The sequence below is a fragment of the Rhinatrema bivittatum genome, chromosome 14 (assembly GCF_901001135.1).
Source record: "Rhinatrema bivittatum chromosome 14, aRhiBiv1.1, whole genome shotgun sequence".
NCBI lineage: Eukaryota > Metazoa > Chordata > Amphibia > Gymnophiona > Rhinatrematidae > Rhinatrema > Rhinatrema bivittatum.
This window is the reverse complement of record NC_042628.1, coordinates 7,510,826-7,528,490: the sequence shown is the minus strand read 5'-3', so window position 1 is coordinate 7,528,490 and position 17,665 is coordinate 7,510,826. Positions and strand designations below refer to the sequence as shown.

General features: G+C 42.1%; 1 protein-coding gene across 2 annotated transcripts in view; it reads right to left on the bottom strand.

Moving 5' to 3' along the window:
* COPS3 (COP9 signalosome subunit 3) overlaps positions 1 to 16,481 on the bottom strand; it is a 28,781-nt gene extending 12,300 nt beyond the window's left edge. The window contains exons 1-8 of one of the 2 annotated variants that reach the window (XM_029576735.1): positions 16,253 to 16,481; positions 13,271 to 13,400; positions 12,702 to 12,814; positions 12,552 to 12,601; positions 10,358 to 10,450; positions 7,211 to 7,390; positions 6,346 to 6,486; positions 4,829 to 5,002 (exon numbers count right to left, since the gene is read on the bottom strand). In XM_029576735.1, the coding sequence (XP_029432595.1) occupies positions 4,829 to 5,002; positions 6,346 to 6,486; positions 7,211 to 7,390; positions 10,358 to 10,450; positions 12,552 to 12,601; positions 12,702 to 12,814; positions 13,271 to 13,400; positions 16,253 to 16,307 (936 nt within the window). In that variant the 5' untranslated portion in view covers positions 16,308 to 16,481. The remainder of the gene's footprint in view (positions 1 to 4,828; positions 5,003 to 6,345; positions 6,487 to 7,210; positions 7,391 to 10,357; positions 10,451 to 12,551; positions 12,602 to 12,701; positions 12,815 to 13,270; positions 13,401 to 16,252) is intronic. The other variant, XM_029576736.1, reaches the window with a different exon arrangement.
* Between the last annotated feature and the right edge of the window lie 1,184 nt (positions 16,482 to 17,665).

The following is a 17,665-nucleotide window of genomic DNA, read 5'->3' as shown; positions in this document are numbered from 1 at the left end:
CTAGGACTTCCAGCCAATCACTTTAAACCTCTCCAACTTCTTCAAAATGCAGCAGCCAGACTCCTGACTGGTAAAAGAAAATTTGATCACATTACCCCGACTCTGATTGCTCTACATTAGCTCCTTGTGCAATCCAAAATAATCCACAAAGTTCTAACAATAATTCACCATAACTTGAATCCTAACAATAAATTGCTAGGAATAAAATGTAATCCTTGTATTCCTACATGTTCTCTTAGATCTCATGACAAAGGCTTGCTTGAAATCCTGACTATAAAAAACTACCACCTGAAACAAGAGAGACAGAGCTATGGGGCGGATTTTAAGAGCCCTGCTCGCCTAAATCCGCCTAAATCCAGGCGGATTTAGGCGAGCAGGGCCCTGCGCGCCGGTGCGCCTATTTTACATAGGCCTACCAGCGCGCGCAGAGCCCCGGGACTCGCGTAAGTCCCGGGGTTTTCAGAGGGGGGCGTGTCGGGAGCGGGCCCGGGGGCGTGGCCGCGCCCTCCGGACCCGCCCCCAGGTCGCGTCCCGGCGCGCTAGCGGCCCGCTGGCGCGCGGGGATTTACGTCTCCCTCCGGGAGGCGTAAATCCCCCGACAAAGGTAAGGGGGGGGGTTTAGACAGGGCCGGGCGGGTGGGTTAGGTAGAGGAAGGGAGGGGAAGGTGAGGGGAGGGCGTTAGAGAATTCACTCCGAGGCCGCTCCGATTTCGGAGCGGCCTCGGAGGGAACGGAGGTAGGCTGCGCGGCTTGGCACGCGCCGGCTATACAGAATCGGTAGCCTTGCGCGTGCCGATTCAGGATTTTAGCGGCTACGCGCATATCTACTAAAATCCAGCGTACTTTTGTTTGCGCCTGATGCGCCAACAAAAGTACGCCAAATCGCGCTATTTGAAAATCTACCCCTATATCAATAGCAGGCCCTATACTTTGGAACTCCTTACCAGAAAGCCTTCGAATATCTACGGACACCAAGAAATTTAAACAAGATCTGAAATCCTGGCTTTTCAACAATGCCTTCTCACTATCTCTGTAACTAGAAGTTCATCCTTAATTCTATGATATGCCCATTGAATGTCTTCCTGTTTTATGCCTTCCTTTTAATTCTCCCTTTGTATATTACGTTTAACTTTATACACCGCTGTGATCTAGCGATTCTCACAAGGAATGACAGTATATAAAAAACCTAAATAAATACTTAGTAGCCAAGCCTAACATATTTAACAAAACTTCTAATAAATCACGGGTCGAACACAATAAATATATGTGAAACCAAAAGCCTCCTTCAACCAACATGATAGTGGCCTTTGACCTTTCTGACCTTTTTGCATAGCACAAAAAGGTGATCCGACAACCTGAAACTGTTCGTGACCTCAAGATACCACAACAAGGCCCTTCTGACATCCAGACATCTTAAATTCCTTTGCATGAGACGTACCTCTCTCCAAATCTGAAAAGGCCGGAAGCTCCACCATCTGACGTAAGTGGAACGCTGAAATGACCTTCGGCAAAAAAGATGGCACCATCCTCAGAAACTCCTGAATCTGAAATCCTCAAAAAGGGTTCCCTACATGATAGGGCTTGAAGTTCAGAAACCCTTCTGGCTGAACAAGTCACCACCAAGAAAACCACCTTCAAAATCAGATATTTTAAGGTGGCCCTCTTAAGAGGCTCAAACAGTGCTTCAAACATATCCTTGAGGACCAAGTTAAGACTCCAAGGAGGACATATTAATGAACCAGTGGACGCAAATGTTTCACTCCTCGGAGGAAACATACCACATCTGGATGCGCCGCCAGAGTTGTTCCATGAGCCTTGCCCCGCAAGCAGCCCAAGGCCGACACTTGCACCCTCAAGGAACTAAAGGACAAACCTTTCATCAGGCCTCTCTGAAAAAAAGGCTAGAATGTGTGCAACCGATGCTCAGCGAGGATCAGCCCCCTTGCTCCATACACCAAGACTCGAAGATTCTCCAAACCAAGGAAGTAGAGGTCTTGTGAGCTCACAACAGAGTAGAAACAACATACACCAAATAATCCTCTCTTAATTACCTCCTTTCAAAAAAAAAAAAAAAGTCAAGCCGCTAGACAAGAGTGATCCGTTTGATCTGAAAATATAGGGCCCTGCCACAGAAGATTTGGAAGATGGCCCAGCCTCAGGGGGCCCAGCCTCAGGGGGCCATCCACTGCTAGACTGTCCAGGACCGCTAACCAAGGCCTTTGTGGTCAATCCAGAGCTATGAAAATCTCCTTTCCTGGGTGGACCTCTATTCTCCTTACAACCATGCCTACCAGAGGCCATGGAGGATACACGTAGATCAGAACGTTGTGTGGCCAAGGAAGTACCAGGGCATCGACCCCCTTCTGTTCCGTGCTCTGTTCTGCAAATGAAGAAACGCGGTGCCTTGGCATTCCTCCAGGTTGCCATCAAATCCATGTGAGGTACACCCCACCTGCGAGAAATGAGGGTCATCGCTTCTTGTGATAGCTCCCATTCTCCGGGATCCAACTGTTTGGCTGAAATAATCCACCTGCACATTGTCGGACCCCACTATGTGTAAGGCCGTTATCAAGGCCAGATGCTGTTCAGCCCAGGACATCAGCATTTCCACCCCCTGAGCAACTGCTCGACTCTTGGTACCCTCTCTGGCGGTTGATTCAGGCCACTGCAGTCACATTCTCTGACAGGACGCTGACTGGATGGCTGCATAAAAGGGGAAGAAAGTCCTGCAGAGCAAACTGCACCACTGTCCTCTATAGGCAATTGATGGACAGGTCGCTTCCTCCGTTGTCCAATGGCCCTGCACCGACTGAGACTGACACACAGCTCTCCAGAGAGACTGGCGTCAGTAGTCACCACCATCCATTGAGGAACCTAGAGATCCACTCCACAGCACAAATGGCCCCAGCCAAGCCACCACACAAGACTGAACCTGATGAACTCTATAAGCGGTAGTGGGAGATGAAACTGCTCTGATATCTGATCCCACCGGGATAGCAACTCTTTCTGAAGAGGTCATATATGAGCAAATGCCCATGGGACTAGCTTCAAGGTCGCGGCCACGGAATTGAGGTCCTGCAAGTAATCCCAGACCCTGGGCACTCAGGCCTCCAACAGGTTCCAAACTTGAGCCTGCTGCTTGACAATCCGCTCCTCCATGAGAAACACCTTCCCCAGACGGGTAACAAAGAGTGCGCAGAAGAACTCCAGCACCTGTGAAGGTGAAAGGTGGCTCTTGGACAGATTGACTATCCATCCCAGCAGTCTCAGGCATTGCAACACCTCTTCCACCACACCTCGGCAAAGGACTCCTGACTTCGTCCAGAAGAGCCAGTCGTCCAGATTCGTTTGGACCAACACACCCTCCTTTCTGAGAGTCATCGTCACTAACACCACTTTGGTGCAGGTCCTCGGGGCCGTTGCTAGTCCAAATGGGAGAGCGCAGAATTGAAAATGCTCCCCAGGAACATAAACCTGAGGTACTGATGACCCTGATGAATCCCTATATGTAGGTACACCTCCTTCAGATCCAAGAACTCCCTGCTTCTCATCACTGCAATGATGGACCACAGAGTCCCCATCCATAAACGGAAAACTTTGAGAGTTGGATTCACCTTCTTTAAATCCAGAATTGGTCAAAAGGTTCCTTCCTTTTTGGGCACCACAAAATAAATCGAACACCACCTCGCCCCCTTCTCATCCCTGGGAACAGGAACAATGGTCCCCAACAATTGTAGCCGCTGCATCCTCCTCCAGAGGATCTAGCTCCTCCCCTGAGAGGTCCCCCGGGGCTTCCCAGGTGGGAAATCCCCTTCCCCTGCTACAGCTTGTGCAATGGTAACATGGAAGAGACTTAGTTTTTGGGTACTTGCCAGGTTCTTATGGCCTGGATTGGCCACTGTTGGAAACAGGATGCTGGGCTTGATGGACCCTTGGTCTGACCCAGTATGGCATGTTCTTATGTTCTTAAAGGAATCCAAAATGGCCACCGTTCCCACGCTCAGAGGAAACAGATCAACAGCCTCCCGCACTGCAGCTTTAGGCCCACTGGACCCCTGCTGCAAAGTCAATGCTGGCACAGTCCTCACCGACGTGCTCTCCCCACCAGGGAGGCAGCAGCAGTAGCAGCGACCGGCTCTGGAAGAGCGCACAGCAGTCTCTCTGCAATTGGTGCAGTGGCAGCATGGCCCGACCCTGAAAATGACCATGCGGCACACACTGAAAAGGAAACATGCTGGGAGCCACAAAAGGAAAACACTGCTCACCCGGAGCCCTTCTGCCACTGATGGACGAACATGTTTGCTTGATCCCCATTTCCTATTCCCCCCCTTTTTTTTTTATATAAACTAGAAAAAACAGACAGAAAACAGCAACTAATAGCCTTATCTGAAGGTGAAAAAGGCTTCTCCCAAGTCTCCTGAGGGGAGGGAACTGGACCACCGGCTGTCACCCCTGGCATGGATCAGCTAAGCTATGAAGGTTCCCCAACCCCTGCTCATCCTCCTCTGAAAAACCAGGAGGGATGGTCCCACCAGGACCTACCAACCTCCTGGGAGGGAATTTCACCTAATCTATCCTCTTCTATTTCTTCTTCCTTTCCAACCCCCACCCCTAGGTAGAGAACTGCATACTGGGTTAAGAGGCAGTGCCTGTGAAGTTTTTCTGTCTCCATCTGCTGGAAGGAGCAAAACCCAGGAGTCTGGACTGATCTGGGTACGTACAGGGAATGTAACATTACTTAGAAATAAAAATTGTTTCCATCTAGATTTTATTCCTTCTAATTCCAGTCATTTAGGGTGGTTAGAGAATGGAAGAAAAAGTCTCTTACCTTGGTTAGCCTCTGAATGTTCTTTTTATAGAGAGATGACAGGCACTGCTTAACCAACCCCATGTTGTTATCTCTGGCAAATGTTTCGCTATGCTTGTTCACCAGATTCCTAAGTTCAGACGGATTATTTGTTGAGTAAACTTGTGCTAGCTCATGGTATGCATTGCTAAGAGGCTGCAATTATAAAAAACAAGACAAAACAAAACCACTACTTATGGCATGAAAGGATGAGACATTATAACAAATCTAGAACTGCACATTGGACATTTCTAGAAATCAGGCAAAGCAATGTGCCTATTTACCTACTGTAGATCATATGGCAGAATGAACAATATCTATATTAAGGTTCACCTGTCAACACCTGTTTCTGCCTGGATATCATAATGATGAGATCAGACTGTTTTAATGAACTGGTTTTCATACTTTCAAATAAACCAACAAAAACAAAACACTATAATATACACAGAGATGTGTTACTTGCACTAAGACACTTTGGTAATACCCTCTCTCTTTTAAAATACAATTTTTTTAAACTGAGCATATAAAGCCAATATACATTTGGGAAGAATCTTCTGACATGTTTTTACAGTTCCACACTGAGTAACATCTGCAGCAGTCAGAGGCCTCTCCCAAATTTTGGAGTGTGAACAAAAGACTTTCAGGCTGGCTCACAGGATATTCGGCTCTGTCCTGAAAAGATTTACTCCTCTGCAGAACTTTTAAATTTTGAAGAATTGAGGGAAGAGCCATATTACAAAATAGTGAAAATACAACAGAGTAGGCCATAAGTAACAGTCACAAAAAAAAAAAAAAAAAAAAAAAGTGGGTCTGTAGGATTTGCCTGTATATTTTCCCACACCTGTACTTTAAAGAATCATCCTCATTGAAAAGTAATTGAAGAAAGCAGCAGCTAAGGCTTCTGCTCGAGTCCCACTTTTTACTAAACTATAATTTACATCTGAGAGCAAACTTAAACCATGACAAGCCAGTCCTCAGTCTCTGTCTTCTCCTTATGCCCCTTATGAATTAGCTGCCACTTCTAAAACATCCAGGGGTTCATCAGAAGCAAAACAAAGAAGAGCAAGAAGATAGAAGACCACCAGTCAGTTCTCCAATCTCACTTAATTAAATGTGATGTGCAATCTATTTAGAAATGTAACTGGGGAGCAGGCCTGGTTGATCGGTGGTGGTGTACTGCCATGACAACAACTTGGCTTTGATTCCTAGGACAGCTGTGGCTGGGGATGCTGTACAGTGAACATGCACAGGCCCTGGGAGGAAGGAGTCCCATTCATTGTGCAACAGAAAGTAGGGGCCAGATTTAGGGCCCATAATAGCATGGTCCCCAGCCAAGAACTATTGCTGTGATGACTGGGCTAAGCGAGTTGGGAGAGGATATAAAATCCCTGGGTAGTTGCAAATGAAAGCCGAGTTGTAAGCCTAAAGGAGCAGGTAGAAAGTACCAGCCCTCCTCCCCACAAAAAAACAAAACAAAACACAGACTACAGTATACTTACCTTAATGAATCTACCTACTATCTGTGACGTGTATTTGGGTAACTGTTGAACTTTTCCCAGTAGTATCAAAGAAACTAAAATATACTTTTTATAGGCTTCCAGCATAATGTGACTGACTGCCATGGCTGGAGTAGTTATTGCCTGCATAAAAAAAAAAATAAATAAATCACTTACCAGTAGAGTACAAAATACAGTGTATGTGAAGGGTTTAAAAAAAATAATGATTTTATGTGCTTTGTAGCACTTCAAAGCAGATTACATTCAGGTACTGTAGGTGTTTCCCTACCTCCAGAATCTAACAGGCTCATTCACTAAGTTGTGGGACTGCTTTATTGGGAGTTATTTACTGACCCTCCCATTGTTTCTAATGGGGTGTTTTCATGGCAATGTGGTAGCTCACTTTAGTGAATCAGCCTGTAAGTTTGTACCTGAGGCAATGGAGGGCACAATTTACCTGCCTAGGTCCCAAGCAACAGCAGTGGGATTTCAACCCTGGTTCGTAGCCTGCTGCTCTAACCACTAGGCTATTCCTCCACTCTTCCAATAAAAAACTAGAGAACTTATAGAAACTATAAGACTGAAGACTTTTTTTTATACAAAAAAATAAAAAAGCAGGACATTAAAATCAAGCACTAAAACCCTTTTTCTACAATTACCAATGCCCATGAAAAGACAGGTCAAGTTAAAGGGGTTGTGACCCAAATACAATTCCTGATGGCCACTTCTACTTCTTAAGTGAGATACTACATTTACAAACCTGAATTATAGATGTACAGAGTGGAACTGAATATCTTACCTACATCCCCCAATAGAAGTCTGTGTCAATCAGCCCTTAACCCAGAACTGTCAAATCTAGAGCTCGTACCTGTTCATAGAAATAGAGCGCTCTTTCAAAGTTCTTCAGACCAGTGTAGATCATCCCGCCATAGTAATAGTAACACAAAAAGTGCTTAGCATCATAGGCACCATTTTCTTTACAAATATCCATCATATCCACATCTAGGTAAGTAAGGGCAGGCTTAAAACATTTTGCTAATAAACAAAGCTGCAGGGAAAAAAAAAAAAAAAGAAGGGTACTATTAATAAACCTAAATTTCAAAGTTTTCAGTTCTAAATGTATAATCTATTTGCTTCTTGGTTTAAATGCAAACCCTGACAAGCACCAGCAGAAAAAATAGCTGTATAACGCAGTAGTGATGTGGCACTGAATGGGCTTTTAGAGTGATTTATGGTCTAAGTCACTGTCCACTGCACTTAAGCCCAGAGAGAGGAGGATCTCGAGGTAAGTAAAAGCATTATTTAGCAATTACTAAAAATCTGGATAAAGCTATCCATGCAAGGCAAGAGACAAGACAAAAAAATAATAATAATAATAATCTGACAGTGTACTGCTCTTTGCCTAAGGAGTTTATAACCACAGAGATGGCCAAGAAAACAACTTTTTATATGCAAGAGAAAAGATTTTTCTTCAAGTGACCATTTAAAAATGAAAAAGGTGGAGGTATAAATGTAGTACTTGAGTTTTTTATCCCATGGTCCAAATCTGGTTTCTGAATATTGCAAGCTCATTCATAGGTTAATATGTTGTATTCAATTAGGCTTTGGGTTTAAATGAAACGTGTTACTCTAAGGTTACAGAGGTAATTGAGAAGAAGAAAATCTGATGTTTGCTTTTTCTCTTCTCGGGTAGAAGGATGTGTTTGGGGATAAAACTATAATTTTTTAGTTTAAAGAACATAGGAAGTTGCCATACCAAGTCAGACCTAGGGCTGTCAAGCCCAGCATCCTGTTTCCAACAGTGGCCAATCCAGGATACAAGTACCCAAGCATTAAATAAATCCCATGCTACTAATAAGCAGTGGTTAGTCCCATAAATGGTAATTTTGATACTGGTGCACACATATGGTGGCTCGCAAAGGATGTGGCCATTTTATAACATACTTGCATATATGCGCTCATGGTATAAAAAAGGCTGTATGCGCGTACACATGCGCACGCAAATGCTGCCTCTACCACATAAGGGTAGAGGCAGCATTATAATGTAATTTCCGATCTGCTGTTAATATGTGAACCGGTGTGATGTCCCCACTAACGCCGGTATATAAAAGTTTTAAAATAAATAAATAAGGGGGGAAATGCAATTACTAGTTTCCCCAGTTGGTTCCCAGTTCGCACAGGTAAAGTATAGGACTTCCTATACTCCCTAGTTAGCCTCCCTTTTAGCCTGCTAGCTCCTGCCATTACAACCCCGTTGACTAGCCTAGTTTTTGTTTTAGGAAAAGTAAAGTTACGTGGAAGGGGACTTGTGCGTGAAAGTATTTACGTTTCATTCATAAATCATGGAATGCCCATGCCCCACCTACATCCAGCCCCTTTTTCGTAAGAATGTTTGTGCGCGTACCAGGAGATAAACGTGCACACAGGTACCTTTTTAAAATCAGTGTGGTGCACTCGCTGGCCTGCCCAACTTCTGTGCTTATCTCCTGGCTTTGGCGTGCATCAGGCTTTTAAAATTCATCCTTAAGTCAACTTGATGAATAGCAATTTCAGGACTTCTCCTCCAGGAACATATCCAAACCTTTTTTTAAACCCAGCTACACTAACTGCTTTAGCCACATCTTCTGGCAACAAATTCCAAGGCTTAATTGTGCAGAGAGTGAAAAGGAATGTTTTCAGATGTTTTAAAATGTGCTATTTGCTAACTTCATAGTGTTTGCTGGTCTTGTCATCTAAACAAGTAAACATTCACATTTGCACATTCTAGTCCTCATGATTTTGTAGACCTTCATCATAACCCCCAACCCCCCCCCCAGCAGTCTTCTCCAAGCTGAATAGCCCTAACCTCTTTAGCCTTTCCTCATAAGGGAGCCATTGCATCCCCTTTTACCCAAACACCAAGAGAAGTTACGGAGAAGGGTGACCATATGTTGGTCAACTTGCCAAGTTCTTGTGGCCTGGATTGGCCACTGTTGGAAACAGGATGCTGGGCTTGATGGCCCTTGGTCTGACCCAGCATGGCAATTTCTTATGCTCTTCAGTGAATCTATATCTTTTTTAGATTTGGAGACCAAAATTGAACACAGTACTCAAGGTGCGATCTCATCAAGGAGCAATAAAGAGGCACTATGACAAACAAACATTCTCTATTCTCTTCCTAATATTTTCTTTGCTTTTTTGACCACTGCAGCACACTATGCGACGATTTCAATGTATGATGCCTAGATTTTTCCTAGGTGGTAACTCCTAATATGAAGCCTAACATAACTACAGCATGGGTTATTTTTCCCTATATGCATCACCTTGCACTTGGACATGTTAAATTTCAATGGCTATTGGACATCCTATTTTCCAGTCTCTCAAGGTCCTCCTTCAATTTATCACTTCCAGTTTGTGACTACTGAATAAATTTGTGTCATTTGCAAATTTTATCACCTCACTCATCATTCCCTCTTATTGAATCCTCAATTGCATGAATACACACAGTCACCAAATTCATCCACAATAAACAGGGGAGGTACCCAGAGTGCAGATAGCACATATACAAAAAGTTGCTCACTACTGACAGACTGAAATCATTGAAGCCCAAAGAGGGATATTACAAAATATAAAACTATTCCTTAAGATTCTGGAGCACTACAAACAGATCTTCCATCAGATGTGGCAGTCTTTCAGAAAGAGAAGAACTTAAATTGTCTATACACTGCATCCTTATTTATTCAGAGAAGACTCTCCGTTTTTATGATAGAGTTAAGATGCAAAAAGCCAACAAAAAAAATCTCACACAAATGTAGATTTCAATATTAGAGATTCTAATTGTTAAAAGTATATATTAGAGCATTTTCCTAGAGAACACAGGACCAGATTCGTTAAGGCTTTTCTCCCATTTTGTGTCTATGGGGAAAAACTCTTTGTGAATCAGGACCATAGATTAAGACAATAAATCTTTCATTTCACTAATACTCCCCTTCTCTGAGCATTCCCCAAGCACCATTTATGAAGGAGTAGGACTTGCCTGGCAAAGATCAGCGTGTATGGAAGTCAGCTGGTTCGTATTCATCTGCATTTTGTCTATGGCTTGCCGGAGAATGCTGATTCCTCGCAGGGGCTACAGAAATCACAGCTCTTTCAGATAAGGTCTGACAGATGGCAGCACATTGGATCTTATGTTGACACTTACAAACAAAAAATAACACCGATTGCCAGGTTCCTTTCAGTAACAATTCCAGGTTTCTAACACTTCCTCTAAACTCATCTGTACACGGCAAAACTTTCAATCGTCGCCTTTTTTTTTTTGATATTTTAGTCATATGATTCTGCTAAGGAACAAAAATTAGATGTACAAAGCATGAATTTGAAAGGAATTGAGAGTTTACATTTTACAGAAGACTTACTTTAATTTACAAAACAATTCCTGAACTATCCCAGACAGATCCAGTGATAATATAACAGGAGATAGTGTTCCTTTAGACCTGGAATTGATCCTGGAACCAGACAATAGAGATCTCAAAATTTAAATTTCACCCTTAATCTTTGTTTCTCCTTCTCTATATCACATTTCTTTGAAGTTTTACTGTATCAACCATCCCATTTTACTTCAAGGATCCAGCTGCTTCTCGCATCTTCAATTCTCTGCCTAATCTATAAATTCAGTAAATATCAGAGTCCTCAAGTTTGAAAAACAGTTTTACTGTTCATTTCATTAAATATATACACCTCCTTTTCAAAACAAACATTTTGCCCTACAAGTGTGTACTAATGTCCAAATATGACCATACACCATCCTGAAATTCAGGTAAACTCATCCAAAAAAAAAAAAAGTGACAAGAAAGCCAAAATAATATGATAGGAATGATTTTTACTGACTAATGATTCAAGTTTTTAGAATGAGAGTCCCTTCACTAGATTATATCAGTCTGGGTGCGAGGGGTCCTTAGCATTCCCAAAAGCTTCCATTATAAAGCACATCTTAGGCTACTAAAGGTATCAGGTCTATCCTATTGTTTTTCTTCTATCAGAATCCAGGTAACCTGTTTCGATTAGCCTGGGGTAGGCTAGACAAGTGGTCAGTGGATTCCAGATTCTGATAGAAAAGATTCACAATTCAGAATGTGCTCTTTTAAAGAAGAGAGACTCCAAACTGGCCATTTTTCACCATCCTTTAAAAGATGGTGCTGAAAACAGCAATACAGTAACTTTTAGCATGACTACAAAGATGCAGTCTAGTTATGGGGGTGGAGATGAAGTTTACTGGATAATTTTTTTCAATTAATATATTCCTAACATCTATTTTCTTCTGCAGGGTACTTCCAATTAACCTTTCAGGGTGCACAAAAATATTCAAAGAAATCTTGTCTGTCTTCTTGCAGATACTTCCTTCTAGTGGTGTGCAGACATGTTTTTCATTCAGATTTTTGTTTCATTTAAAATTAACAGAAAGACAAAAAAAAATTGTTGGGGCCCATTCCAAGAGGAAAAAAACAAAACAAAACACGCCCCTCCAAAGCCCATCTCTTCCCCACTGAAACCTCCTACCATAACATTTTTTAAAATGTATTCTATACAAAATAGAGCCAATCTGTCTGCTAATCTAAGCATACTACCAGCAGGCAAGAGTGACTAGGCTCACTCCTACCTGGTGAAGAAAGGAAAATATGATAAGAGGGATTGGTGGGAACGTTTTGTTTTTTTTAATAAAACAAATGAAAAATGAAATCGTTTTTATGCTATATATTTTGTTTTAAAAATGAAAAGGAAAATTGTTAAAATGTATTTTGTTTCAAATTCACATCCCTACTTCCTTCCAGCTGTTTAACTATGTTTTTCTTTTTTTTTTTTTCAGCTATACTGGAATGCTCTGAGCAGAAAATACACACCATACTGATATTCCAAATTAACAAAGGGAGGTGGATGGTTGCTTAGATGGAAGACAAAGCAAAACACACTCCTTCATGCACATATTTTACCCCCAAAACAAAATATAAGACAAGAAACAAAAAATGGGGCATGAGGATTGTTTTGCTAATTCTAACTGCAGGCAGCATTAAAGCATCAATACTATTTGTTAGTCCAACACATCTACTAACCTGAATTACCTTTTATAGATCAAACTGATTTATGTGCACTGAAATGCTTCTAAACAATATACATGCAGAGCTCCATATGCAGTATGCTATTTATGACTAAAATTAACAGCTTCTTTTTCTTACCTGTTTTCTTTCCACAAGAGCATTTGTTAACTGATGGCAAAGGCCAGCAACTAGATACAATAATAAAGAGAGTAAACATGCAAATTATCAAACATTCCAAATTCTGATAAACACAAATACTGTACAAGATCTCCTTGAAAGGTAACTTACAAGTGTCTGTTGCATATCTAATGTGCTCGCCATTACAAGTGCTGATAAATAGCTGAGCCTGTGAGAATAAGGTCTCAAAGTCAGGGATACTGGGCATAGAAAACTTCACAAATCTACAAGAAGCAAACAAAAAAATGTCATGTATTTACTTCTCAATTTTATTCTGTGTGCAGAAAACCTAACACAAAAGGCGTCTATTAAATAATTTTATTTCAAAACAAAAACAAATACCTACTTATGGATATGTCATATTATAATCTTAACCACAAAATCTTATGTAAGCATGCATTTAAAAGAAAGGAGATAGCTACATTTTAGCAAATCAATAAGATTCAGCACAATAGTAACACATCTTAGTGTACTTAGGCCATAATACCAACATTTTGGTTCTGTTTTTGCCCTTTTTTTTAAAAATAAAAGCAGTGAAATGCAATATAGAAAAAAAGCACGACTGTGCTGCACATATAATAATGAAACTGTAAATAAAACATTTTTAAAACATTGTTATGGTGTTCAATTTCAAACAGATCTTGAAAACATCTAAATAGCTAAAAAAATAAGTCACTTACAAAACAGCAAGGACTCCTAAGGAGTGTTCTTGTACATCCAAAGCCCCTAGTACTGTGTCCAGATGAGAGAGATTTTTTGCTAGAAGCTCACCACTCTTGTTGATTAATTCACATAATTGAGTCATCTGTCCTAGAAAGTGTTAATTACACAAAAAGTTCTCAATAAAATGTAAATGTTGGGATATATTTTCCCCAAAGTGTGCTGGATAGTACTAGTGCAAGTGGCAAATATTAGACCCAATATACTAAGAGCCAAGCAAAAAAAAAAAAAAAAAAAATCAGCTGTATAAAACTGCAATATCAATAAATAAAAATATCAAACTACCATGCAGACAGTTATTAAAAAGATTTACTGGAACACTAAAAATACTGTACAATTTCAGTCTAAAGTTCAATTATTTCTGACTTTTTCTTCCTATTTATTCATTAGGGAATTAAGAGTGAATTTATCTGATCCTTAAAAGTCATAACTTTCTGCATTACAACACAGGAAAAACACAAGAGAAGAAATGTTTATATTTTTTATTATGTAATACTGATTACCAAGCCTTCTATATCTGATCTAGTCACATCTTTTCCTACATATACACACTCACAAAGTTATCCTGGATTCCTGCCCTGGTGTCAAATTGTCTTGCTGACCAATCAGCTCTTGAACCCGTTGCCAAGTCATCAGAGAACCAGAGTGGCTCAAAGTTACTGAAGAGAGCAATCACGTGTGCACTCTCAAACACGAACACAGAAAGGCAAACACCCCATGCCCAGACAAAGACAAATGGAAACAGAGACCTCATACCCAGACACATGATGATCAACGGCAGGATGAGAGCAACAGTACCTCAGGCTGCATTCTCCCCTCACACTTGGCACAATTGCTGCTTTGAGCAATACAGTTCAAAGCAGCAGTTGGGCCCACAGCCCCAGATGTCACCCTGCAATTCTACAGAACAGTCAGATTTTGGTCAGGTTAAAGTCCCTGTGGCCCACCCCATTTTCACCCCTGTGTAAAAATTAAATTATATATTATGTAATACTGATTACCAAGCCTTCTATCTCCGATCTAGTCACACTGTAAAACTACTCCAGGATTAAATAAGGAATATTCACTGCTAGATAAAGATGCGTATGAAAACAGTATCAGCATACTGAACGGTAAGCAAATTACACAACATATTACATTTGTTTATTTTGAGCATTTTAAGTTAGGTTTTATGTATCTTGATATAAACAGCGCAGAAGGCGGCAAAACTATTCTTAAAATTAACTCTCACATCTCCTACCTGATAATAACATAAATGAACACAGCATCAGATCAATGAATGATACATTATGGATTTCAAGATATGACCACCCCTGAGGCAGGCGGGTGAGTCACCGAAACATGAGCCTATATTGCGTCATGGTCTGTAGTGATGTTGCTGAATGAGGACTATAGACCTCAGCATCAGAGTATTTTCGGAAACCACATTTTGGAATTTTTCATAAAAAAAACATAAGCTAAGTAAAATCAGAGATTGTGAGGAGAAGTGTATAGTGATTACATATAGCAGTGAATTAGCAGATGAATAATATTTATGGTGCTATGTTTTAAGACTATTTGCAGCGCATTGCGTGACAAGAGACAGTTTACTGAATTTTTTGGCATCTGATGCTGTGTTCATTTATATTATATCATATCATCAGGTAGACGTGAGAGTTAATTTTAAGAATGGTTTTGCCTTCTTCTGCACTGGTTATATCAAGATTACAAGAAGTGTCTGCTGGGTTCATACAGTGTACCTGTTTTTTGTTTTTTTATGATCATCTAGAATGACTAGTGTTGTGATTGGCGAGCGGGGGGAATAAAGATAAGAGAATTTATAGTCAGACAACTACCAACAAAGGCTGAATTGCATAGTCTGGGTAAATAAATAAGCGTGAGTCACTTGTTTGTTGCCATGGTTACTACCCCAACCAATTAAGCCTGATACCTCACTTTGAATACATACAGCACAGTTCACTGCTTCAAGAGCAGGGGGTGAAGAAAATAGGATTTATATTCAGACAACAACCAACAAGGACTAAATTGCACAGGCTGGGTAAACAAATAAGCATGGGAGAAGCTTGCATATTGCGGCTGTTACTACCCCTAACCAATTAGGCTTGATACTTCACTTTGATGCAGCTCCAGCACTGGTCTCTACATCAATGGCAGGGGTGGAAGGAAATTAGAACCAAAAAGTTACCAATAAGGGCCCTGACCTCAGCGGACAGAGTAACAGATAAGTATGAGAAAAATAAGTGTGAAAGTTTGCTGGGCAGACTGGATAGGCCGTTTGCTCTTCTTCTGCCGTCATTTCTATGTTTAAAAGTAATTTTAAACAAACAGAAAATGGTCAGATAGGAAAAAAATGGTTGAATCTGCACACGTTTGAAATGTGCCCGATAACACCTCGCCAAGGTATTAAAACACATGCCTAATATTGCGTTAGGTTCATTAATGTGCTTTGAAGCTCTATTGAGTAGTTACTATACACATACTTCAACCTGCTACTAAAAAACTGTTTTTGCGGGGGAACTGAACCCTGCCATGGTGAAGGGGGACAACCACGGGCCAACCAGACAGGGAACTGTTGGGCCGCCACAGGAAGCAGCAAGTCGACAGGCACCAAAGTCACCAACCAGCAAACGGAGACCTAGGCAACCAGCCAATAACAGCGCCGCACCGCACCGGATGTCCCTCCTTCCTATCTCCCTACAAACTGTCAATGAGACTCGAAAACTCAATGTAAAAAAAGCAACATTCGGGGATTTTTCTCACGTGATGCAAAATTAAATCTATGAAGCGGGTTTGGGGAACAAAATACAGAGCGGTTTTCTGGCGGGATTGATGGAAGGGAAGCAGGGCGCCAGCGGGGCCCAAGGAATGGCAACCCCCTCCCGAGGCCGCTCTACTGGTCGCGGAATCCCGCCGACAGCGCCCGGTTCCCGGTCGCCGCTCACCTTGAGAAGACAGCTGCCGGACACTGTTCACGAATTGCTCCAGGGCGGACGCCATCTTCGGCCGGCAATGTCAGTCAGGCGGTGCCAGGAGACGGGAGGCCGGACGCAGCAGCGGCGGCTCCTCGAGGCCGGGCGGGAAAGCTCCAGCGCCGCAGTACCTCTCTCGCGCTCTCTCACACTTACAGACGGCCCGACTGACGTCACCACGCACAGCCTCGCGAGACCTGGCGTGTCTGCGCCTTGGCTGGCTGACGGAGTTGCTGGAGCTGATCTCGCGAGAAAGAGCGGAAAGTCGCGTCCCGCTGGGCCCCGCCTCTCCTAAAGCCAAAGCTCCAGAAGCAAGCCCTGAAGTATGGATGGAGACTCTGTTGCTTGGGTTTCTACTGACATCGCATTGTGGTACTTGTAGTCCTGCTACCATTTTGTGAGGCGAACTTCTAACACCTCTGCCAGGGTAATGGCCCCTAACCTTTTTCCTGGCCCATGAAGACGGTCAACCCCAATCCCCTGGTGCCAATACAGCAAGGCATCTCAGGAACGGGCCTGACAGCAATGAAGCAACCCTGCCCTCTGCTTTTCCCTTTTTTCTGAGTCCAGGGGGAAAAAAAGGCTACCCCCCTCCTCACAATAACCCCTCCTTATCGGGATTTTGAGCCACAACAAAATCAGTGGCAATAGTTTGAGGCATTTTTAGTGCGGCCACCTGTGAGATGCAGTGGCCGCAATGGATTTATATGAATCTGGGTATGCGCAGCCTCCCTTACGGATTTTTGGGAATAATGCCTTGAAACAGGTAGAACTACTAGCACTGAAGTGTACACAGTCATCACTCCCTAGTCTTCTTTCGTCCGTTCCTGATCCATGTTAGTGGAGAAACCCCCCTCTTGCCTAACTAGGCTTCCCCGCTGGCTTTATGCCTGATGGTGAGGTTGAACCAGCCCAAGTTTAATTCCATCACATATATGCACTTGTAGCCCCTGCTTTTCTTAGGGCATTCAGAACTACAGGTCCATGCATGCAATGGGAAAATAATCAGGACAGTATAAAACTGACCAATAGAAATGATGCCTGCTAACAGTGGTACTCCTAATATAATGAAATGCTTGATTATGATGAACATTTTAATAAAAAACCAGCTCAAACGGGAAATAATGTATTTATATGTATTTCTTGATCGCTTACTGCCTAAGCTCTAAGCGATTTACAAATTTTGTACACTCATAATCCTACATATAATCTTTGCAAAAATCATTACATCATCATATTTAGCATTACAGACGTTTTTCAAGACTTTCCAGAACTGTACTTGGATTTTCTTCTAACATGGCAAATAAGGAGCAAATCTCACCTTAGTATGAATCAAAATGACTTTAGCAAATATTTAATAACATCTCAAGCTTATTAATTCAGTGG